General features: G+C 41.0%; 1 protein-coding gene and 1 long non-coding RNA gene across 5 annotated transcripts in view; one reads left to right on the top strand and one right to left on the bottom strand.

The window, feature by feature from the left end:
- Positions 1–23,794, bottom strand: part of LOC311089435 — a 99,772-nt gene that overhangs the window by 68,910 nt on the left and 7,068 nt on the right. The gene's annotated exons all lie outside the window — the stretch shown is intronic.
- Positions 1,214–22,029, top strand: LOC311089330 (uncharacterized protein). Of its 4 annotated transcripts, XR_014607674.1 has the most exons (10): positions 1,214–4,433; positions 4,531–4,902; positions 5,352–5,471; positions 5,568–5,609; positions 5,864–5,938; positions 8,877–8,905; positions 8,997–9,071; positions 9,213–9,281; positions 9,397–9,566; positions 9,737–10,260. XR_014607674.1 is itself a non-coding variant. In XM_084123934.1 (9 exons), exons 1-9 carry the CDS (start codon positions 4,043–4,045, stop codon positions 9,505–9,507), a joined length of 1,284 nt encoding a protein of 427 aa, XP_083980060.1. In that variant the 5' UTR covers positions 1,214–4,042; the 3' UTR covers positions 9,508–10,260. The 4 variants fall into 4 exon arrangements, 3 of the variants coding, with proteins under 3 accessions (XP_083980060.1, XP_083980061.1, XP_083980062.1); XM_084123934.1 differs by having other exon boundaries at positions 9,397–10,260; XM_084123936.1 differs by having other exon boundaries at positions 4,237–4,433; positions 4,605–4,902; positions 9,397–10,260.

The raw sequence follows: 23,794 nt of genomic DNA, 5'->3' as shown, positions 1-23,794 counted from the left end.
CACTATATGTCGGGCTTCTTCTGTCTGCAATCTCTCGTATTCAAATGGTCCAAAACGCGGCTGCCCGTTTGCTCACCGGCAGCCGTAAACGTGGTCATATTACCCCAATCCTGCGCTCTCTACACTGGCTGCCAGTTCGATATCGAATTGTAAAATCTTAACTTTCACCTACAAAGCTCGTTGTAATCAAGCCCCTAAATATCTCTCTGATTTAATCGTCAATCACAACCCACCCAGATCACTTAGGTAAAGAGATCAACATCTTCTGTCTGTCCCTCGATCTGGCTTACGATGCAGAGGTGATCGAGCTTTTGCAGTGGCTGGCCCTCAGTTGTGGAATAACCTCCCACTATATGCTAGACCTGCGTCTACACTCGCTGAATTTAGATCTGTGCTTAAATCTCATCTTTTATCATCTGCAGTGCTTTTTACATTTTCAGCTTTTTTTTCTTTGTTACAAAAGATTTATTTATAATTTAAAGTATTTTTTAAAAAATTATAATTTAATTTGATAAGAGTTTAATTATTTTGATCTTTACTTTCCAATATGGCTTTTTTGAAAAAAGCACATCAAATAGTACAACAAATAATATTTGTACAAAAGACAACAATAGTACACACAACACTGTCATTATTAACAGGAGCGCTAGAGGGCGCTTGACTTTAAAACGTAACTATAGGTGGTAATAAGCTGTTATTACTGTAATAAGCACATACGACCTTCTCTATTAATCACTTTCACCCTCTTTTATCCAGTCTAAAGAACTAAAGAACTCTGTTCAACAAATGCACTGCCCACTTGCACAGATCATGAAACAACAAAACTTCCAAGAACTCCATTTATTTATTTATGTGTTTATGTGTGTGTGTATGTTTATGTATCAAGCCTTTTTAAGCCATCTAACACACATGTTGGTGCTGTCCCGCTTGTTGCAGAAATGATCTGTGTAGTGGTGAGACTGCAGTGAAAAGCAAACCCACTTGTTCTTTGAAGTACTTTATTCTTGCAAGAACAAGAAGGCCATTCACACACAGACTTCAGAGTTTTCTGCTGCCTTTTCATTCATCCCTCACACTTCACTCTGCTGTGTTCCTGTTATGTTCATTCAGAAAGAAGATCTGTATCATACAGTGGTTAAAGTAGGATTTGGCAGGTAGGGGAACCCTCAAATATTGTGCATGCAACAGGGAAAAATAACTCACTGTTGGACAACATATTGAGTATCGTGGTATAGAAATACTTTTTGGGACAAGAGTGTCACTGTGGCACCACGTATCAGGGTGGGGGACTGTTTCTAATAAATGGCCAGATGTGGAGTTGACATGTGACACCTTTTGTTGCAAAGATCTTCAGCTCACATTTGAAGAAAGTACACAGTAATTGTCCACTAAACTACTGTCTATTGTCATGCAAGCACACACATTACATGAAGTAAAATTAATTTTTCATAACACCACTGAGGTTTTGTATTAACATAAGCTTGTGAAAGCGCATACTCAGATCATCTACAGATCGTATCACCCTTGTCTTATGCAGCACACACACCAAAAGCTCTATATGGAAAGTTCCCCTGTTCCAGCCCCTTTGACCCTCTTCGGCTTCACACCTTTTCTATCTGTGAAGCAAGAGATGCTCCAAGTTCTCTTCAAAAACACATGTGGTTTTAACACCCTGAAACATGTCTTGTACCTATAGCTACACACATACACTCTCTTCCTATGACCCTCAAGTTCGCAGGCCAAGCTCAAACTAGGCTTTAGGTTGAGCTCGCCCTGCAAATTCAACACATCTTCATTTGAACATTTTATTTCATTTTCAACCATAAAACTGTATGCAATGTCTATTATTTTCTTATTTGATCTTTCAACTTGTCTGATTATCTTTATTAACTGCTGTGCATGATGAATCGGTTCGTCTTGAGGGGGTTGAGTCTTGGTGGAAGACCTTCGCCAGCGTCTTTCTCTCCTTCCAGTCTTGCGAGCTCTCATTGTGTGGATCTTCTGGAGGAGTTCAACTACAAGATCGTCCATAAAAATCTCACTCTGCACTGAAAAATCTCTGCACTGCAACATTAGGCTTTATGTTTATTGTCAGCAGTGATGTCTGTGACACAAAGTAATTGTAGTCTGACTACAAGTATATTAAAATGTAATCTAATTACAAGTACTATATATGTAGCGCCCCCTACCCTTAACCTTTAATAGGGCGGAGCACCCAGGTTCTAACAATGTCTCTCGACTTTATATTAATGTCTCTCCTATTACCCTAGTTGGCTACTGTAACCCAGATTAAATATATTTATACTCTTTTAATAGTATTCTTACACCGAATGGATGTTAAAACTCAATAGGAAAAAACCTCAATCCACCCAAAAGGTAAGTTCTCTCCACTATGTCAGCGGGGATAAGAGTGCGGCCTGGTCCGGATCCCGGAGCTCTAATTCAGCACAAAATCAGTCTCGTCCATCTTCGAAATGAACTAAACTCAGATGACTATTTGCGGTCAAACTCCAGTTAGCCGTCTGGTTTCTCAGTCTCAGTCTCAATACTGAACGAAGCTTCGTGCTGCTCTGGGAAGCAGACTCGGAAAAATAACCTTACTTTAAAGTTTAAACTCAAGTATAAAAACACAAGCAAAACAAACAAAAGTCTTCACAACACTGGATATAAGTTTAACACACTAATTCAGTCGTTAAATTCACTCTTTTCTTGTCTTAATCTCACCACTCACGGAACTCTTTCTCTCGCGATCGCCAAATCTCCCTCTTCCTCCCCTTCTCCAATCAGAAGTTCACTCCTCTTCACAGAGGCGGGACTACGCGTAAAATTAACCAATCACCAATAAATGAACAAACATGCTGGGCAAAGACACGTTTTAGCATACATCCCAATCAAACTTTATAGTTTAGCGTAACTCTTAAAGGGGCAGTACATAGATATATCAACTGAACACACAGACACTATTATGATACTATTTGAATCATAAATCTTAAAAATACGATTTAATCAGTAACTAGCTGTTAATGTACTTAATCATAACCCTCCCTGGGTTACATATATTTGGAATCTGATTATTTAATCCAGATTACATGAACCAGTTCCTACCCCGGGTTTACATCCAACACTCAACACATTACATGGGGTTTTGTAGAGGAAAGTTGAGTGTCACTCAGAGTCAAGACCATTCAAGACCACAGAGCAAAATCCTCAGTGTTAAAGTACACAGTTCAGAGTCTATATGAGCCCAATCTACAGAGAGGACAAAGTTACACTGGTATAGTGTCACTGTATAGTAGCAACGGATTTAAACACTCGGTTGGTCAGATGAGAGGAAGTTAATAACCACAGGAGGAGCTGATGATGTTTAAAGGAGGAGCTGTAACTATATATAATGAAGAGGAAGACTGACAGAAACAGAAAATGGCTGATAAGTGTGATCTGTGTGTGCTGGGACTGATCATTCTCTCTTCACTTCTCACAGGTAAAGAAATCTGTATTTTCTCTAAAGACATTTAGTGGAATTAGTCTGGAAAGAGTTCATTTGAACATGCTCAGTTTATTCTTGCACACATTCACGTTGTGATCTCAGAGTTGTGTATTGATACACACAGATCATACTGTATTATTCCTGATACTGGACATAGTGTCACTCAAACATCTGATGATGAAGAATTATCTTCATACCTGTCAGGGATCACTGGTGATCCCAGATTATTTTAGTTCAAAATATGTTTGAGCTTATATATCTCAATATTAATAACAGTCTGGTTAATTTTTAGTCTTGAACTATAAACTCTCAAGTGTTGGCTTTCTAAATGTATGTGTGTTATGTTTCTATTCAGAATTACTTATGAGCAGTAACCTTTTTATTTTGGGCATTTCATGTATGCAGCACTTGCCAAAATTAGGGGTGATGGGGAAGGGGTTAAGAGTGTGTCAATGATTTGAACAGCTCTCTGATAAAGACTAATAGTTTATTCTGGAGAATGTGTTGTTTGCTTTAAGTCAGGAAAAATACTATGATTTAAAACTTCTGCTTTTTATGCTGGTATGTTTTATGTTTCATTTATTAATATATATCATAATGATCACTGAGATATACTGTGTTTCAGGAACCAGTGGAGTGGATCATGTGTTCATCAGTTCTGGTGAAAATGTCTCTCTGTCCTGTAATAAAGCTCTTTCTGACTGCAAATCAACTACATGGATCTACGAGAACATATTCAGAGATTCAGGGAGAGTTAAACTGATTACTGGAGGGATAAAGAATAAAGACACAGAGAGACATGAGAGACTGAGTCTGGAGTCTGACTGCTCTCTGAACATCAAGAACGTCACAGGAGAAGATTATGGATTATACAGCTGCGAACAATATGTGAATGGAGAACAAGAAACTAATGCACGTGCTTATGTGTATCTGCATGTTCTTCATGGTAAGTTTATGATTTTGTGGTCAATTTAAAAAGGGCAGATTCTCCCTTTAAACTCAGATGATGATTGAAGAGTCTGTGATTTGTGTCTTGTGTTCAGTTTCAGTGTCTCCATCATCATCATCATCATCATTTTCATCATCATCTTTCTCTTCATCATCTTCATCATCACAGACTGAGATCAGTCCAGGCCGCTCTGTGACTCTCTCCTGTCAGTTGTATTCATATACTGGATTATACTGTGATTATTTGGTAAGTTATGAGGGAGTTGAGCTGTTGTGGGTGAATCAGGCTGGTGTTGATCTGAAGGCAGACTCCAGATATCAGATATTATCATCATCAGATCAAGATCTCTGTATCCTCACTCTGACTACAACACTCCTGAATGAAGATGACAACAGAGAGTGGAGATGTCAGCTTACTCTGGGAAATCAACTCGTGACCTCAGTCAGATACACTGTCAAGTATTCAGGTGAGAAAACACTCTTTTCTGACAGATTTGTGAAAACTTCCACAGATTGGCTCTACTCTTTCTGATGGCTTCATACGTTTTGGAGTTGTAAAATATTAGTGGTCAAAGTCATAAACTGCATAACAATCCTTATAATTCCCAATATTGGCCTCCTACATGTATGTATGTACATGATATATTGCATAAATCAGAAGAGTGTATTAAAGCCTAGTATGACCCATGTAGGAGGTCGGCTTTAGGAATTATAAGGCTTATGTCCTTCATTCAAGCTGAAGGTTTATTTGCAGAAGCTCAACTGTGTTTCACTCTCATATAAACCAGGAATAAATTATACAGTAACACAGTAATACAGTACAGTCTCTTCTCAACTACTGCCACTGTAAACTGTGATGATGAACACAAACTGCAGGTCATGATCGATATGAACACATGATGTTAATGTCCTACAGATGATGCGTCTGAACATTCATCTTCTGCAGCTCCAGTCGCTTCACCAACACTGACTCCAGTCAGAAGCTCAAACTCTGAGAAGACATTAAGCCGAACTACAGCAGCAGCTCCTACACAAGGTTCATGATCACATGATCACTGTATAAACAGATTTATTTTTATTGTATTTGTAAATATTTGTATTTGATTTTCATCCAAACATTCATCCTTTACAGCTCCAGCTGATTCAACGACAGCAGTGAGTCCTTCTACACGAGGTACATGATGATGATGATGATGATGATGATGATGCTTTAAGCCGTTGATGATGTTATTCACAGCTTCGTCTAACATTATTCTATAGAAAATATGAATGTTACCATTTACATATTTTACCTCAATATATATACTGAAATATGTAAGAGTTGATTGACATCACATTCCGGTCGTCATCTGTGCCGATGGCTTTTGTCTTTGTCTATAATTGTCCTGCCCTGTCCGTCTCTGACTCTGTGCTCGATCTCTTCTTCAGTCACAGTGATTTCTGTCGCTGCAGTCGCTGTTCTCCTTCTGGCTCTTCTCTGGCTGATCTGCAGAAAAACAGCTGGTGAGTTATGAGGGAAACGCCTTTCTCAGAATGTTTGAAGCCAGAAAACAGTGCAGCGATCTGAGCTTGTGTTTGTCAGTGGGAACGGCATGAATCTATGGCGAAGCGGCGTGTCTGCGGCAGCCAATCGCGGCTCAGAGCCTGCCGAAAGGGGCGGGGCATCTGCCTATAAAAGCAGCTCATATCCGGCATAGGGATCAGTAGGCATGTTGCGATAATTAAATAACCGTCTGATCGCGATTATTTGATCTAACCGCGATTGTTTCAGGCAACCGTTATTATTGCGCTCTTTTAAAGGCCTACGGCACAAGGGGGAGTCATGGACCGAAAGAAACAGACAAGCACTAATTAAGTTTTCCTGCAATATATTCAAAGTCATCTGAAGCCATTCCATAGCTTAATGTTTGGGAGAAGTATATCTCCATAATTTAATTACAGTTCGGAAAACTCGTCGTCCCTCCCCTGCAGCTGTCAATCATTCTCCATTCAGCATTCAAACAGCGCGCCTCGCCCGGTTACGGCAGGATGCCCGGCAAAACGCTATAATGCTTGATCTGTACAAAAGGGGCTATGGATTTGCATAAAATGAATTACATTTTCTGGAGTTTGCTGTTTTTAAACGACTCGCTACCGTGTGACTGTTAGATCACACACATCACAAGGACTATGAATTGGCATCAAACGCACAATAACTGGAATTTCAAACTGTGAATAACCAAATGATCAATAAATTGTTGGACGGATATACACTGTACAAAGCGTTCTCCTTCAGCGCTTCCTGCCTGTAGTTTGGGCCTATCGACTCCAAGGTCGTCCTCAAGGCATGGCTATGTGCCCAAAGTGCTCTCTACTCTGTTCAGAGCTCAAGTTATTACGCTGTCAACTTTTCCCGATTCGGAAGACGGGCGTCAACTTCTCTTACTCTGCCCTGTTGGGGCCTTAGGAGTATACGTATATACAGCGCTCTGTCCATTTCAGCGAGTCAGAGCAGCTCTTTGTATGCTTCGGTGGGTTTCCAGTCATAAATCAGAGAGTATCCCCCTGGATAGTGAACACTATCACGTTGGCTTCTGCTTCGGTGGGCCTTCAGTGCCCCATAGGAGTCAGAGCACACTCCACCAGAGGCGTCTTCATGGTCCAGTGGTGTCCAGTGGTGTCCAGTCTGTGCGGTGGCCGGCTGTACAAATCTTCGCCAGATTTTACAAATTGAGGATCACTGCGCCGCAGGCACAAATCATCCCTGTCTAGCTGGAGTTCAGCTCAGAGGGAGCTCAGCCCACTATAACCTCTCTGGAGGCTCAGTCCGAGCCCCTTTTTTGCCCTGCATAACTTGCCCTTCCCTAGCTCTACCGCCAAGGGACCCTTACCCAAGCATCCCAGGCTAGGGCCACATAACATGGCGTTCTGCTCATATAGCACGGTGTGACTGAATTGGTTCCCCATAGAGTCTAGCAAAGATGCAATACGAGTAAACATTTTGAAAAGGAAGCGACTTGGTTACTTGCGTAACCTCAGTTCCCTGAGATAACGGGAATGAGTATTGCGTAGACAGCCGTGCCATGCCACTACATGACTGGCGTTTAACTAAAGAGATACTTCCCCTCTGGAAAGATGAATGTGTATTTAAAATGGGTCATTTATGTAGAAGAAATGTTAAATTATTTTTTAATTTGGAGCTTTCTAGACTGAAAAAAGGCCAGAAAATGTATTTTTGGCTTATGTGTATGAAAGACGACAACTCCCAGAATGCACTTGCTTCGCTGCCCTAGGAGGCCACTCCCAAGCCACAACCAAGTGAGCTACTAGTGAGTCTCCGTGCGTTTGCCCGGGATTTCGAGATCGGCCAAAATCTTTGGGATTTGGCTTGTGCGTTCTACAGTCGCCATTCATCATGTTTGCTGTGGCGAGCAGGACGAGGCTGAGGGCCGCGGGAGAACGACGCGAGGCCGGTGGCGTGATTACTGAGGGACACCTGTGAGACGCACCGGTCTTGTATCTCTCACGGAGGAGCGGGAATTTTCTTAGCAATGCTAAAACACACATCAACCGATCACTTGTTTAGCGTGCATGTAAACACTACATTCAGATTCACCAACCGGGATGAATTCAGTTAGACTGTGCATGTAAACAATGAATGGCGACTGTAGAAGTAAAAGCCGAATCCCGGACATTTTGGACAATCTCGACGGCCGGACATGTCTGGGAAAAAGAGGATGGTAACCCCTACTACTCATCTTTCTCCACAGAACAAGAGCCTGCTAGCTTAGCTTCCAAATAAAGATGGCTGACACTGTGTGTACATTCTGTGAGTGAGATCCCTCTATGGGCGGGTTGAAAACATGCGGGACAGCTCTTAGTCTTAGTCTGTAGTCTTTAACCTCTGGCCAAAAAATCATAGAAAATTAGGATTTTTTTCCAGACAAAAATACATAAATCTCTCGTCTCAGGGGGATATGAGGGTGGAAAGCACGGTAATTGGAAAATACTACAGGTTTTCTACTAATACAAAGCTTAATGCTAAATCCTGAAGTATCCCTTTAATTAAATATGATTCCTTTGGCGAAATGAGCTGGTTTTATAGGCAGATGCCGCCCCGCCCCGCCCCGCCGCCCCGCCCCGCCCCGCCACGATTGGCTCACACAGACACGCTGCTTCGCCATAGGTTCATGCAGTTCCCACTGACCAGCCAATAGACGCGCTCAGATCACTGCGGTTTTTAATTAAAGGCTCCAAAATTCTGAGAAAAGGAGTTTCCCCCTTAGCATCTAGCAAAGACGCAATACTCGTTCCCGTTATCTCAGAGAGCTGAGGTTACGTAACCGAGACGTTTTTATCACTCAATTTAATGATTGAACAAAATCTTATTGTTAAGATTCTGTGTTTTGTACATGTGTGTTTTATCATAAATACTCATATTTCATGAGGCACTTGTTTTCAGATAATAAAAGAGGGACTGGCGACTCTGCGGTGAGTTCAGGAATGCAGTGATTTAGATTTGATTACCGTCTTTAAAGCTCAATAAAGTGTCACTCATGCAGTTTAACTGTTTGTTCTGAAGGTCAAAGATGAGAATGATCATACAGGGACGTATGAGACGATCAACATGTCCATTCCTCCCGCTGCAAGAGCCAGTGTGAGTCCACTAAATCATCAAACATTACAGTCAATAATGTGATTTACTAAAAGCTGTTGTGTTATTCTACATATTATAGTGAGAGATATGTCTGATGTGTGTGTTAAACTTGACTCTCTGCATGTTTGCATTGATGTTTAGGAGCAGACAGATGATGTGACTTATTCTGAGGTCACTTCTTTCAATACAAAGCCAGTAAAATCACTCAGTGTGAGTAGATACCAGCACCTGAGTTTGACTCTCTGATAAATGAAGCTCATGCTCTGATAATAATAATAATAATCGCACTGGTTCAAACATTGATGGACAGAATCTGTGCTTTCAGGATCATGATGATACAGTGACTTATGCTGCCGTCAGAGGAAGAGGAGATCAACCGCAGGAAGAACTTTACGCCTCTGTGAACAAGAGCAAGACCTTCACTAATAAACATTAATGATCCAGATCATGAGCTCATCATATCAGGAGCAGACGGGAAGATTTCATCGCTCTGGGGTTTGGAGGAATTATATATGTGTGTGTGAACGAGCAGATATTTGTTGAATGTCCTGTGAATATGAATGAGATTTATTGTGAATCATCATCTGGTCAGAGCACAGAGTCTCATCTATATCATCACAGCCACAGTAAAGTTAGAGACTGAAGCCCTGATGTGTTTCATACAGGCCAGACTCAATCTAGTGTCTCTCAAGCCTCTTCCATGACTGGAGTCTGTTTATCCGCTGGATGTCTGTCTGAAAACCTTCATCTTCATGCAGAAGCTCATGCTGAAATGATCCTCTTGCTTCAGCTTGTATATCCGCTGTTTCTTCTACAGAGAGACGTCCGTCTGAGAATTACATCAGTGTCTGCTCGCATTATATAGTCATAAAATATATTTAAAAAAAATTACTTTGCAGTGTGTATATGTCACAATTAAATGTCAGATATGACTTTTTTTCCGCTTGTGAACACTTTTGTGATATTTCATGCCATATCTAACAAATTTGTGAATATTTTGAATAAAAAAGGAAAAATGACATAAAAGCAGATCATCATCATTCAGCTCTGTTGTTGCTGCGGTGTGTCACGTGACAAGCAATGACGCGGCACCATGGAAACCATAAAGTGGTCCATACTTTTTTTGGACAATGTACATTGTTTCTTTCTGTATCTAAACTGCATTGCATGTTTTATTTTGTGCAAATAAACCTTTAACATTTCTTGGTTCGCTTGATTTTTTGTGGTGGGGACAAAATCAGCCATTTCAAGAAGTGGTGTGGACATGTCCCCAGTGTAAATGACACCTATGGGTTTAACTTGATAATATATGACTGTTATACAGTATAATTTAGATATCTCAATTTAATAATAATACTTACACTATAATAAATTATCATATTTATATTTCATATTATATTTTGCATGAGAAAACATAATAGGCCTGCGAACATGAGAAAAAGGCCAATAAAGATTGAGAATCAATGTTCAGAAATGATTAATTATTGTTATATTTTGAACCATGCTGTATAGCTGTGTTTTGTAGTGTTTGTTGACAAACTCAAACATTTGTTTGTTTTTAATTATTAAAAAATGCCATTATTTTACATGAAAAAGTTAATAATAGTATTTTAGTTTGTCTTGTGTATTGTTTTGATGAGAACATTTTAATCTGTCATATGTTCATATTACAATGAACCCCACCTATGGGGCATGTTGTCACATTACACTTTCTAGGTTTAAATACACTGAACCTTAAAGGGTAACTAAACCCTAAAACCACTTTTTTTAGTTAATGATCTGTAAGACTGGGGCTTTATTAATGCTGTTCATTGATTCAAGTAATTTTATTTACATTAGTGTTTTAATTCTACAATATATGGTGTAAAACGTCTGAGTGCTGCCCTCTTCAGGCTGAACAGTGGCGACTGCAGTTGAATCTTCCTACTGGAAGTTGTGACGTCAGAGGGAACCAGCTAACCACGCCCTTGCCTACAGAGAGACGCGTCTCAGAAGATTTGTGCTGTATGATTCAGTTTAATTCAGATGTCTAGGTCGTTTGCCTGAATGATTCAGTTAACAACACTTTCCAACCAGTAACTGCAAACAAACAAACAAAAGAGTTTTACAACAACAAAACAACTTACAATCAACAAGAGAGTCTCATCTGTCATTCCTTCTCATGATCCACGACACATAACCCCACTCCTGGAGTTCAGGGAAACACACTCTGCATATGAATATTTTATTTAGACTTCATGATTTCTGAATGCTGAGCCGATTCACCATTCCAGCTTAAATTTGGTTGATAATGCAGCCCTAGATGATCCTTACACACAGGGCCTTAAACTAAGTTTTTGCCACACATGCCAATGGCCGGTGACTTAAAGCTACTCTGTGTAACTTTTTAAGTTGATTCTTATCAAAAAACACTTTGTTCTATCAAAAGTATATGTGCTCATTCATGTGTAATTACTTCCACCAACTAATAAAGTATTCTCGTAAGCATAAAATCTGCCATTTATAATACATACGAGCGAGTCGCCCGAATGTTGCGCCTCCATCTTGAAAATACATTCGCCAAAGAGGGACAGACCTGGAAACTCAAGCTTCGCCTTCGCCATCTGTGCTGCGACGGATCTCAGGTGGACTTGTGGTTTATGATCAGATTTTCTTTCAGTTTCGATATCGAGAGGTGACTTGTGCGGACTTGAAACAGCCAGGTATCCCAGAATGCATGTCACACTAACCAGCAAGCGTCAATAGCATAGGAGAAAATCCGCGTAATATCAAAATACTACTGTTATTGTGTAGCAAAATGTAATTTTAAGAGTGTTTCAGGCGAGAATGTAGTTGTGTAAAGCTCAAATCTGTGGTTTATTTATAAAGAGAGCGCCTATTTGAAAAATGCATCTGACGTTTTCGGAGTTGTGAGATCCAGGCGAACACCGGGCGTTCAACGCTCATGAACCCCGACTGGAACAGCTTTTCCTCGGCTAGTCCTTCTGATGTTTGCTGCTGGCTCTGATGTCTCTAGTCTATTGGTTAAACATGAGATATAATTCGTCTTGTGTATAAGTCGATCTTTGGTCTCATTAATCTATAGTATGGCAAATCATTTTGGCAAAATGAAGTTTCACAACTTTATATGTTTAGGCTATTTAACTTTAACTTTGTAGCCTATTAGAGAACTGACTTATGTTTGAATTGTTTGCTTTATTTCTCATTGTATAGCTTCTTATACCTTTTAGGCTACTTATGCTTTTATACTGGATATTACTGATCATTAAAACTGACATTTAACAAAAAGAGACAGGGTTGTGTAATTTTATTTTATATATTTTAAAATATATAGAATATTTTTTATATTTATTTTAGTACATTCTCTTCACTGTATGTACGTATAATAAAATAAAACGTCTCTGTTTGTTAAATGTCAGTTTTAATGATCAATATGTTTCATAAAAAAATAAATAAAAAAAAAGCAGGGTTGTTTTATATTTCGTTTTGTTACAAATATGCAGTGAAGATAATCAATGTACGCGTTTGCCTGAACCACATTTATGTAGCCATTAATATGTTTAAGATTTTTTTTTTTAAATGAATAGAGGCAGAGTTGTATTTTATACCATATTTCGTTTTATTGTTGCCTAAAATATACATAAAAAGATGACCGGAGTAGCCAGAGCGAGCTGAGTGACGTGATCAAGAATAACCGGACTCGCGCCCTCTCGTCCTCGGGAGTTTGTTCTCCAGAGTCGAACTTGGCAACTCCGAACTACCAAGGACGCAAGTCCGAAGTTTGCATACTTGGTATTGACAAAGCCCGTCCACGGAAAGCCTGTTCACTCCAACGCCCTATTAAGTCCTATTGGTTGTAGTTCCACCAGAGCTCCACTGGGGGCGCTCGCCATGAGTGCAAAATGAATGGGAGTCAATGGGGCTAGACGGCTAAATTTGTCTCCCTCACCCGATTGCCGTTGAGAAATCTCAGATTTGATTGTAGGTTTTGCAAGTTCAACATGGGTTATAGATCGAAAGTTGAATGTACGTGTACTTATTTCTTTTCGATTTCTTACAGGTTGAGTTGTTGTTGCCCATAACACGCTAGCATTCTGCTAATTGACATTTTGAAAGACTTTTTAAAGTCGGCATGAAACGGAAGTTGAGATTGTCATTTTTTTCCTTGTTGTGACGTATATCCGAGTGAAACGGCTTCTGAAATTAGAAAAAAATGTAGGGCGGGGCTTGATTTCGTCCATCGGGAATTGATTGGATCGTTGGAGGTTGGGCGTTGCAAACAAAATGGAGGCAGATTTGAATGCCAGTTTACATTCAGTTGTGGAGGTTTCTCTGAGAGGCGGTGCAGAAACGAGACAAACACCGATAGCCGCACCCTCACCGGCTCTGGCCGCACCCTTTCGCCATGGCACGTGACCGAAAGAGAAGAGAGGTCGTTTCGAGGGGGGAGGGAAGGGTAATGTATTTGATTAAAGATTATAAGGGCACATGAATTTTTAAAAAATAATGAAGTGCACAGATAAATCATTTATAATAAACACTACAATATTACATATAAAAAGAAGATTTGTCAAATTTGATTTCATGCCGACTTTAAAGCAAATAAGTGACTCCAAGCAATGTGTAATTTCTTTGCATCCCCTTTCGAAAACAACATTCAAATTACTAGACAAGTAATGTTGCCTTTGGCTTGCTCAGTTGGGGATATTTTGGGAATATTCATTTATTTTTATCAATCAATAAATTCCACTAGAAACAAACCTTGTTGTATTATTTTAATTTAATACTGTGAAGCTGCTTTGATACAATTAGTATTGTGAAAAGCGCTATACAAATATACTTGACTTGACAAAAAATTATATCCTAAGAAAAGTGGATTTTGAGCGGTAAAGCTCCATAGACCTCCATTCATTCTGCACTCGTCATGTGAGCGCCCTCATGTGGAACAAGAGTGGAACTGCAACCGGAAGTTTATTGAGTGGCACTTCTCCCCTCATTAGACTTTCTCTGGTGCTGCGTTCCAGTCCAAAACTGTCATGCCCTTCACTCGCAAACTTCCCTCCGTCTCGTTCACTCGGATGTACGTCATTGCGAGTGCCCACTACTGGCGGAAACTGCAATGGGCTGAACTGGAACGTCCTAAGCCCTTGATCACTTGGAATCAGCTGTGGAGTTGATTTATTATTTACATTTTTTTTTTCCTTTAAGAATTTGTTTAATGCAGCATCCAAATGTTTATGTGTGTTTGGGTTGTTTTAAACAAAAAATATATATAATTAATATATCATAGAGTTGTCTGTTGTGGTGGTGATTAGATGAGATATGTGGTGACGTCACAATCGTACTGCATTGTGGGACATATAGGTGCCTGAAGTGTACATTTGAAGCAGACTCGCTCCCTCGGTCAAAATCGAGGGAACGAGGGTCTGTCCATATAAACTTCCCTCGTCCACTTCACGAAGTGGAACGCACTTCAAAATGGCGGCAAGGATTCCCCCAAGGGGAAGTGCTTAGGGAAGTTCGCAAGTGCGTGTCTAAAAGTGGACTGGAACGCAGCATGGTATTGAGAAACGGCCCTTCTTCTTCTTCTTCTTCTTCTTCTGTTGATATTTGCAGCAGACTAGATGCGACAATGGCGTATTGCTGCCCTCCTCAGTTCATTTGAAGTATTACAGTTTTTCTCAATTGTTTCCACACAAATACTGGTACTTGAGACACAATGACCACAACATGTAACTCATTTACCAACCCCCTGAACCAATCCTGCTAAACTACAAGCACAATTCCTGCTTTACACTCACATTGCAGCTCTAAAACACACTTTTATCAAAACACTACACACCATTCACTGCTTTTGGCACAATGCAGAAAATCTCTCGTTTTCACAAGGAACACACTGACTCATCACATGGGCAAACACCCGTCACACAGTTTTACAATCAGCAATAAGAGCTTTAGCATAAAAGACCGAAACAGAAGAGTGTTTTTTATTTATTTATTTATTTTACTGTGACTGTATACAGTCAATTCTTCTGTTGTTGTGTATGTAGACCACTGTATGTGCAGCTTTGTGTTGGTTGGGATGTACACTGTGTACATTGTTTTTTTGAGAAAAATAAAATATTTGTTACCGTGTATTTGTGTGTTCTGAGTATAAAAACAATATTCTCAAATATTTTACAACACACTTATGTATGTACTGTCTGTAGTAAGTGTGACACTGCACAAAAAAAGGCCTAAGTCATTATGATGAATGAAGAAGTGTTTTCCACTCATCATAGTGTTTTACATTGAGCACATCAGTGTTCAACTGGTTATTATAAATGTCTATTCATATGATGGTTTGTGAGTGTCATTTGAAAACAAAATACCATTTTGAGAAGAAATAACATTGTTTTGAATGTAAAGTTTCCTTTTGCAGGAGAATTGGAGGGTTTTGCCCATTGTGTGTGTGTGTGTGTGTGTGTGTGTGTGTGTTTTGATTTGTGTGTAGAGTTCTGAGAGAATGAGGCATGCTTTCAGAAAATGTGTGTAAACAATCGAGAAAAACTGTAATATGAAATATATGCATTTTCCTTGGACATGGTTGCTGCATTTTACCAGAGGGCAAATATTTCAACCAAAAATCTGCGTTTTGACCCAACCCTACTCTTGATTATTATATAAAATATGTCTGATGTGTTTGATCAACAGGACGAGGATCATAATTCATGATAATCAGTGTTGGGTTCACTCTTGATCATTGTATGAACATCAGAATAAAATCATCTGCTGGTTGTGTATCCTCAGCTCATGTGATTCTGGAGTTTAGCATCGTGCTCATATATGTGTGTTTGACCATCATTTTATATGTGATATATATATTTAGCTGCCAATGCTTTCTCAGATCAGCTTGGACTGGATCTTCTAGCTGACACTCATTTTAAGTGCCGTTTAGGGAACTATATACCCTGGTAATCCAGAGTTCTCGCGAGAGCACAAGTTGAATGATACCTCAACCATTTTGAGGAAGATGGCGCCCGTATTGGCAAGCCGTCCGCCTCGCTCCTTTGCTGTCGAGTCTGTTTTGCTCCTACTACTTTTTGCCTTCCGATATGTATCTGCTCTGCTGGCATATGATCTCCAAACCCTCCTCGACCTCAGAGCTTGGTCAGAGACCCTGTTGCCATCTGATCGCCCACTGTTCCTCCAGCAAACACCGGTGCTGGCGGATATCCCCGATCACCCGCGCCGAATGCCTACAGTCTCTCCTCGGAGGGGCCGTGACCAAAAGTCTCTCTCCAGCGGATCCTACGGATCCCAACACCGACTCTGGCTATCGTGCCCACCACCCCTGAGAAAGCGTTCTAGAAGACGTGGGAAACGTGCCGGTATGATCGCCCGACTTAAATCACGCCTCGGACTTTCTCTCCCTGCCCGGTTCGTATGCAGCCGATCGATCCGCCCTGTCTTCCCGGAGCCATCGCCGATTCTTGCTCCAGCGAACGGACCCGCTACCCTAACGCAGCTTAAAGCTGGAAACTCGCGGAGAAAGTTTACTTACATCCAGCCTCCCGACGCCGGCCCCGTCTCGTCCGTCTGGTCCGCTGCCCTTCCTGTCGCATCGCGGACACGTCATCAGAGCGCTGCCACCGTGGGAAGGAATATCGCCGGGAACATCGCGAGACTACGGCATGCTGTGTGTGATGGAAGGCGAGGAGTGGATCTCAGCCTGCTCCGCCCCATCCGGAGGTCTACTGACCACAAATACCACATCAAAACTGAACTTTTTAACACCCCTGTCAAATAAACCTAGCCTGATACATGATCATATTCTTGAGAAAGATATTGACCTGATGTGCCTCACTGAGACCTGGCACCAACCTGAGGTTTTTCCATCACTAAATGAAGCTTGTCCCCCTGGATACAGTTACCTGCACAGGGCTCGCTGGTCGAGGTGGTGGCCTGGCGGTAATTCACCGCGACGCTCCCAAGCTTTCTCCTCTGTCTCTACCTGATGTGTCCTCTTTTGAATATCTGGCTTTCAAATCAAACCTCCCCTCCAAGATAAACACAGTACTGATCTACCGGCCGCCCAAACCTCACCCATCCGTTATCGCAGAGACTCATGACCTCTTCACCTCCCTCTGCTCTCCATCTTCCAATACTATCATACTTGGCCATATGAACATTCACATTGAAAATCCCTCCTCCCCGTTGGCAGCTGAATTTCTAAATGTACTGGACTGTCTCAACCTCACACAGCATGTTGATGCTCCTACTCACACCAGGGGGCGCACTTTAGACCTGGTCGTTTCTGACTCTCCTTCCATCAAAAACCTGTTGGTGTATGACCTGGGCGTTTCTGATCACAGCATCATCTCCATGGACGATTCCTGCCCGTCCCCCCTCCCCAAGCCTAAACGGGATATTCATTTCCGCAATATAACAAACATCAACCCTGCCATCTTGTACTCTGATCTCAAACTGCTGGCCTCAGTCAACCATCCATCAGTCAACAAATCGGGCGAACACTACAACTATTCTCTTCACTGCCTTCTGGATACACATGCTCCCCTCAAAACAAGAACTGTGTCTTTGTCATAAGCACATTTAATAACAGATGATTCTATCAGACAATGTCCTTATTCATTATGTGTGTGCATGTAGAGAGAGAGAGAGAGAGAGAGAGAGAGAAAAGGCCTACATTAAATCTTATTGAATCATATAAGCTTATATTATATTTTATTGTCACACTTTAATGGGAAAATGAATCTATTTAATGAACAAACACAAACATGTAAGGCTTTTATTTGCACACATAACACTGAAACTATGGAGTGTGTTGTGGCTCTTCATCTGCCAGAGCTTCTAACACAGGCTTCTGGCTGCTGTGTGTTAAATAAGCACCAGATGGCGCTGTCCTCCACAGTCAGGGGAAAGCCTCAGTGATTCACCAGGCTTCATTTCCCCATCCCTAGGTTCATTGTTGTGATTGGTCGTAGTGTTCTCCTATTGCCTGCAGTGAGATGTTCAAACGCACGCTTGGTGCCGCCCCTCGAGCTGGCCGATTTTCATCAGTCGACCCCAGACCATTCATCTTTTAGATTTAGGTCTGGATTTCCAGGCTAGGAACTATAGGCAACGTCAGCACATTGAAATTAGCAAGACACATTATTTAAATGTGAAATGTGTCAAGAAGCTCAGGGCAAGTAATGAACCGGTGTTTGTGTGTTAATAAAGGAGTCTGGATCTGATATATTTCTCAGGGCTGGAGAGAGTAAAGCAGAACGTTATAATCCATGTGTAGAAACTCTTCCAGAAGACATTTAATATCATGTGCAAATACTTTAAAAACTGTTTAAGAATTGAGGAGTCATGGATAGTGGATAACGTTTCAGTAGTTAACCAATTTTATCACTAATAATTTAATGATTTTATTTATAGAAGTGATGTGCATGCAGGAAACTCTAAAATGAGGAAGTGACACTAACAGTAATGCAAAAGTAGAGCCTGTTCATTGAGTTCAGTCTGAAGCGTTGAGCGTAAGTGTGTTTGAGCCAGTGTGTGTCACATTATGTGCTGTTTAGTGTTGTTTTCATGGACTTTCAGGTTCTTGTCATTTGTCACATGTCTTTGTTCAGATTCCCGCCACTCATCTATCTCTCCTTGGTCACAGTCATTATTAGTTCATCCGTGTCAGCTGTGTGCTATTAATGATCCTCGGTTTTGTTTGCTTTATAAGTTCATCCCTCACATTCATTCTCTGTTTAGTCTGTGTTTCAAGTGATGTGTGTGTGTGTGTGTGTGCGGGTGCGTGTGCGTGTGTGCGCGTGTGCGGGTGCGGGTGCGGGTGCGTGTGCGGGTGCGGGTGCGGGTGCGTGCGTGCGTGCGTGCGTGTGTGTGCGTGCGTGTGCGTGCGTGCGCGCGCGTGCGTGCGTGCGTGTGTGTGCGTGCGTGCGTGCGTGTGTGTGTGTGTGTGCGTGCGCGTGCGTGTGTGCGTGCGTGTGTGTATTTTAGCTTTAATAACTTTTCTTTTTGAACGGGAACTCACGGCTCTTGCTCTCTTCTAAGTGGAACTTAGTCTAAGTGGAAAAGTCTTTATTTGGACAGTTTTTCCTCGTTATTTCGAGCTGGTGTAGAATCGAGCACTTGCTATATGAGCAATAATGAAAAATACATTTGTACTGAAATCCACTTGAATTCTAGTGAAGCAACACTTCTCAGAGTTTCATCTCAGGCTGTCAGATGAGAGGAAGATAATAACCACAGGAGGAGATGATGATGTTTAAAGGAGGAGCTGTAACTATATATAATGAAGAGGAAGACTGACACAAACAGAAAATGGCTGATAAGTGTGATCTGTGTGTGCTGGGACTGATCATTCTCTCTTCACTTCTCACAGGTAAAGAAATCTGTATTTTCTCTAAAGACATTTAGTGGAATTAGTCTGGAAAGAGTTCATTTGAACATGCTCAGTTTATTCTTGCACACATTCACGTTGTGATCTCAGAGTTGTGTATTGATACACACAGATCATACTGTATTATTCCTGATACTGGACATAGTGTCACTCAAACATCTGATGATGAAGAATTATCTTCATATTAAGAGTGTGTCAGTGATTTGAACAGCTCTCTGATAAAGACTAATAGTTTATTCTGGAGAGTGTGTGGTTTGCTTTAAATGAGAAATAAAAGACTGTATTTGAATCTTCTGTTTTTTAATTGTGTTTCAGGAACCAGTGGAGCTCATGTGTTCATCAGTTCTGGTGAAAATGTCTCTCTGTCCTGTAATAAAGCTCTTTCTGACTGCAAATCAACTACATGGTTCTACTATAACAGATTCAGTCATTCAGCAGCAGTTGAACTGATTACTGGAGGGATAAAGAATAAAGACACAGAGAGACATGAGAGACTGAGTCTGGAGTCTGACTGCTCTCTGAACATCAAGAACGTCACAGGAGAAGATTATGGAGTATACATCTGCAGACAATATGTAAAATATGTGAATGGAGAACAAGGACCTGATGCTTATGTTTATCTGAATGTTCTTCATGGTAAGTTTATGATTATGTGGTCAATTTAAAAAGGGCAGATTCTCCCTTTAAACTCAGATGATGATTGAAGAGTCTGTGATTTGTGTCTTGTGTTCAGTTTCAGTGTCTTCATCATCATCATCATCTTCATCATCATCATCATCTTCATCCTCACAGACTGAGATCAGTCCAGGCCGCTCTGTGACTCTCTCCTGTCAGTTGTACTCATATTATATATACTCCTGTGATGATTCAGTCAGTTCTGAGAGAGTTGAGCTGTTGTGGGTGAATCAGGCTGGTGTTGATCTGAAGACAGACTCCAGATATCAGATATTATCATCATCAGATCAAGATCACTGTATCATCACTCTGACTACAACACTCCTGAATGAAGATGACAACAGAGAGTGGAGATGTCAGCTTACTCGCAGAGATCAACTGGAGACCTCAGTCAGATACACTGTCAAGTATTCAGGTGAGAAAACACTCTTCTGACAGATTTGTGAAAACTTCCACAGATTGGCTCTACTCTTTCTGATGGCTTCATACGTTTTGGAGTTGTAAAATATTAGTGGTCAAAGTCATAAACTGCATAACAGTCCTTATAATTCCCAATATTGGCCTCCTACATGGGTCATACATGATATATTGCATAAATCAGACGAGTGTATTAAAGCCTAGTATGACCCATGTAGGAGGTCGGGTTTAGGAATTATAAGGCTTATGTCCTTCATTCAAGCTGAAGGTTTATTTGCAGAAGCTCAACTGTGTTTCACTCTCATATAAACCAGGAATAAATGATACAGTAACACAGTAATACAGTTATACAGTAATACAGTAATACAGTTATACAGTAATACAGTACAGTCTCTTCTCAACTACTGCCATTCTCCTCCTGACAGCTTGAGAGTGAAGTAAGAAGATAATAGATGACAGACTCGTGCACATATTCATCATTTCTGTGATGTGAAGCTCCAGTATTATGTGATGATGATGTTGTGTATATGTGGCATTATGTGTTGAACTGAACTAACAGACGTGATCCACAGATCCAGCTGATACAGCATCAGAAACTGGAGTCAGTGTGACTGCTGGATCATTATACAGAGGTACGACACGTTCATTTATACTGACAGCTTTATAACATTAAACTATCAGTCAGTCTGTAAATGCTTCATCAATAACTGTTGATAGTTGAATACCCTTGACTTCAGTCATGTACAGTTTCTCTTCTTCCTCTCATGTTTCCTGCAGTGATTGTGAGTATTGTTGAGATCGCAGTGTTTGCTGCTCCTACTGTGATTCTTCTTCAGATCATCTGTGCAAGAAGAGCTGGTGAGTTTTGAGCCGCACACAATCTGATGATTCACACTCATCTGATCTGGAACAATCTGCAATCATGATAAAAACACATACGAGAGGTCAGTCAATGCTTTTATTTTGCAGGGAGGAAGGACTCGAAGCACCCAGAGGAAATAGAGATGCCGACAATATTAGAATAAAATACTGATGAGTTTAGAGCCAATCTGCAGCAATATTTACAATAGCAAAAACTTACAGAGGATTGTTCATTGTTTTATTTTCTTCCTCTCAGAAAACAGAGAAAAAACTCTGAGCACTTATAGTGACATAATCAAGTTTAGATTCAAATGTGTTTTTTTTACATATAAAAAGCCAGATTTATTTTCATTTATATGGATTTTATGGATATATTTGCCTACAGTGTTGAAAGTCATTCTCTTGCGCTTCATATGTAAACTGCTTTAAATATAATATTAATACAGTAATGGACAGACTCAGACTGTATAATCTCTCTCTGTTCTGTGTGATGGAGCTGATTTGAGGATTCTTGGATCTTGTCTGTTCATTTCTGTTTTTAGCATCTTTTTTCATTTTGAATGATTGCTATAATTTTCTTAATAAACCTCTGCAGTTGTGTTTAATAAGTCTCCTTTCCTGAGATGTTTGTTACGAATATGTTAATTCTCCTTCATGAGCTGTGTGATGGGTTGGGTTGGCCGGGACCATGAGCAGTTCTGTCTCAGCAAGGTTTAGTTGAAGGTCCTTCATCCAGCAAGAAATGTCTGTTAGGCGAGCAGTGCAAGGGAGAAGAAATTAGATTTCTGATTGGCTACAGCAGTCAGATGACATCACAGGTGCCCTGATAGACTGTAAAACATCATCAGCTCTTTTGTCTTCAGAAAGCTGTTTGTCTGTAAAAGTGTCACACAGATGGCTGGTTGGGTTAAAAGTGCATCACGTCATGGAAATGCTCCACTACACCTGATGATGTGTGATCTGTTTTGGAGCAAAGCACGCTGGGTTAACTCTCGAGGGTCTGGCTGTACTCAGTGCGATCGATTCACAGTGAAGAAGCTCCGCTCCCGCCTGGCTCTCTTTAAGAGGGATGGGAGCAAAGCATTTGCACATAGCGGTCCAGTCCCACTGCTTTGTTTATGAGGCTCACAGGTGGAGCTGGCGGAGGAGCTTGAGTCGGATCTCTGCCTTTATCAAAACTCAGCCGCTAGCTCCTCATGCCCAAACCAGAAGCATCGGCAGGCCCGTCCGATCCGGCAGAGAGCATGTTGTTGGCCCGGTCTATCTCTGAGGAGAGTTGAGACGGATGTTTTAAGTAAGCCTGTCTCCTCCCTCTCTCCAGGAGTTGGACATGATGACCCTTGCCATGGCCGGTGGAAAAGAGGAGTCTCCTCCAGATAGATTAGAGGAGTGATTCCTTGCCAGGCATGTGTGGCAGTGGGCCCGGCTGGAGGCGATTCCTGTTGCACACCAAGGCGATGTTGCAAGCCAACTATATGAAGGACCTTATCAAGGCGAGGGAGTGTCTCCAGATGCAGTCCTGGAGCTCCGGCGCTCCACAGACCTCCTGAAGTCCTGAGCCATCGGCCGCTCTCTTCCTGCAATAGTTGCCATTGAGTGGCATCTGTGGGTAAACCTTTTGGGGCTCAAGGAGGAATAAAAGTCTTCTGGGCTTTTAATAACACCATTGAGACAGTGGTCCAGAAGTTCTGGGAGGCGAAAGTTAAATCAGTGGTGCTTGAGAAATACATCCCAGATCTATCTTCCAGAACATCTGTAGTGTTGATAAAGGAGGCTGGATCTGATCTTTCTTCCTCAGAGGAAACAGCACATTATAATCCATGTGTAGAAACACTCCCTGAGACAGATTAATCTCTTCTTTAGAGACGTTCATGTAGTGTGTGCAAATACTTTCTGTTTGACCAAACTGGAACTGATACTAATAATTACTTTAAAAATACTGTTTCATAATTCAGGAGTCGAGGATAATGGATAACTTTTAAGTAACAAAACAATTTTATCACTAATAATGTAATGATTTTATTTCTAGAATTTAACGGCATGCAGGAAACTGCTATAATAAGAAAGTGAAACTAACAGTAATGCTCTCGTGTGCAAAAGAATATCCTTGTGTTCAGAGTAGATGTGTGTTGAGCCAGTGCGGTTCACAATATGCACTTCTCAGACATGTTTCACACACATGTAAAGACACTTAACTGTGGTGTCAATAAATATCAACTCTAGCATGATTTACACACTCAGATTGTCAGGAGTGTGACAGCGCCAACATGTGTATTACATGGTTCATGATACTTTAACATACACACATGTAGCGCCCTCTCCCTTAGATTTAAGCGGGAGGGGTCCTGGGTTAGTTTATTATTAGATC

The sequence above is a fragment of the Abramis brama genome, assembly GCF_963993115.1.
Source record: "Abramis brama genome assembly, chromosome: 1".
Taxonomy (NCBI): Eukaryota; Metazoa; Chordata; class Actinopteri; order Cypriniformes; family Leuciscidae; genus Abramis; species Abramis brama.
This window is presented reverse-complemented; position numbering and strand designations above follow the sequence as displayed.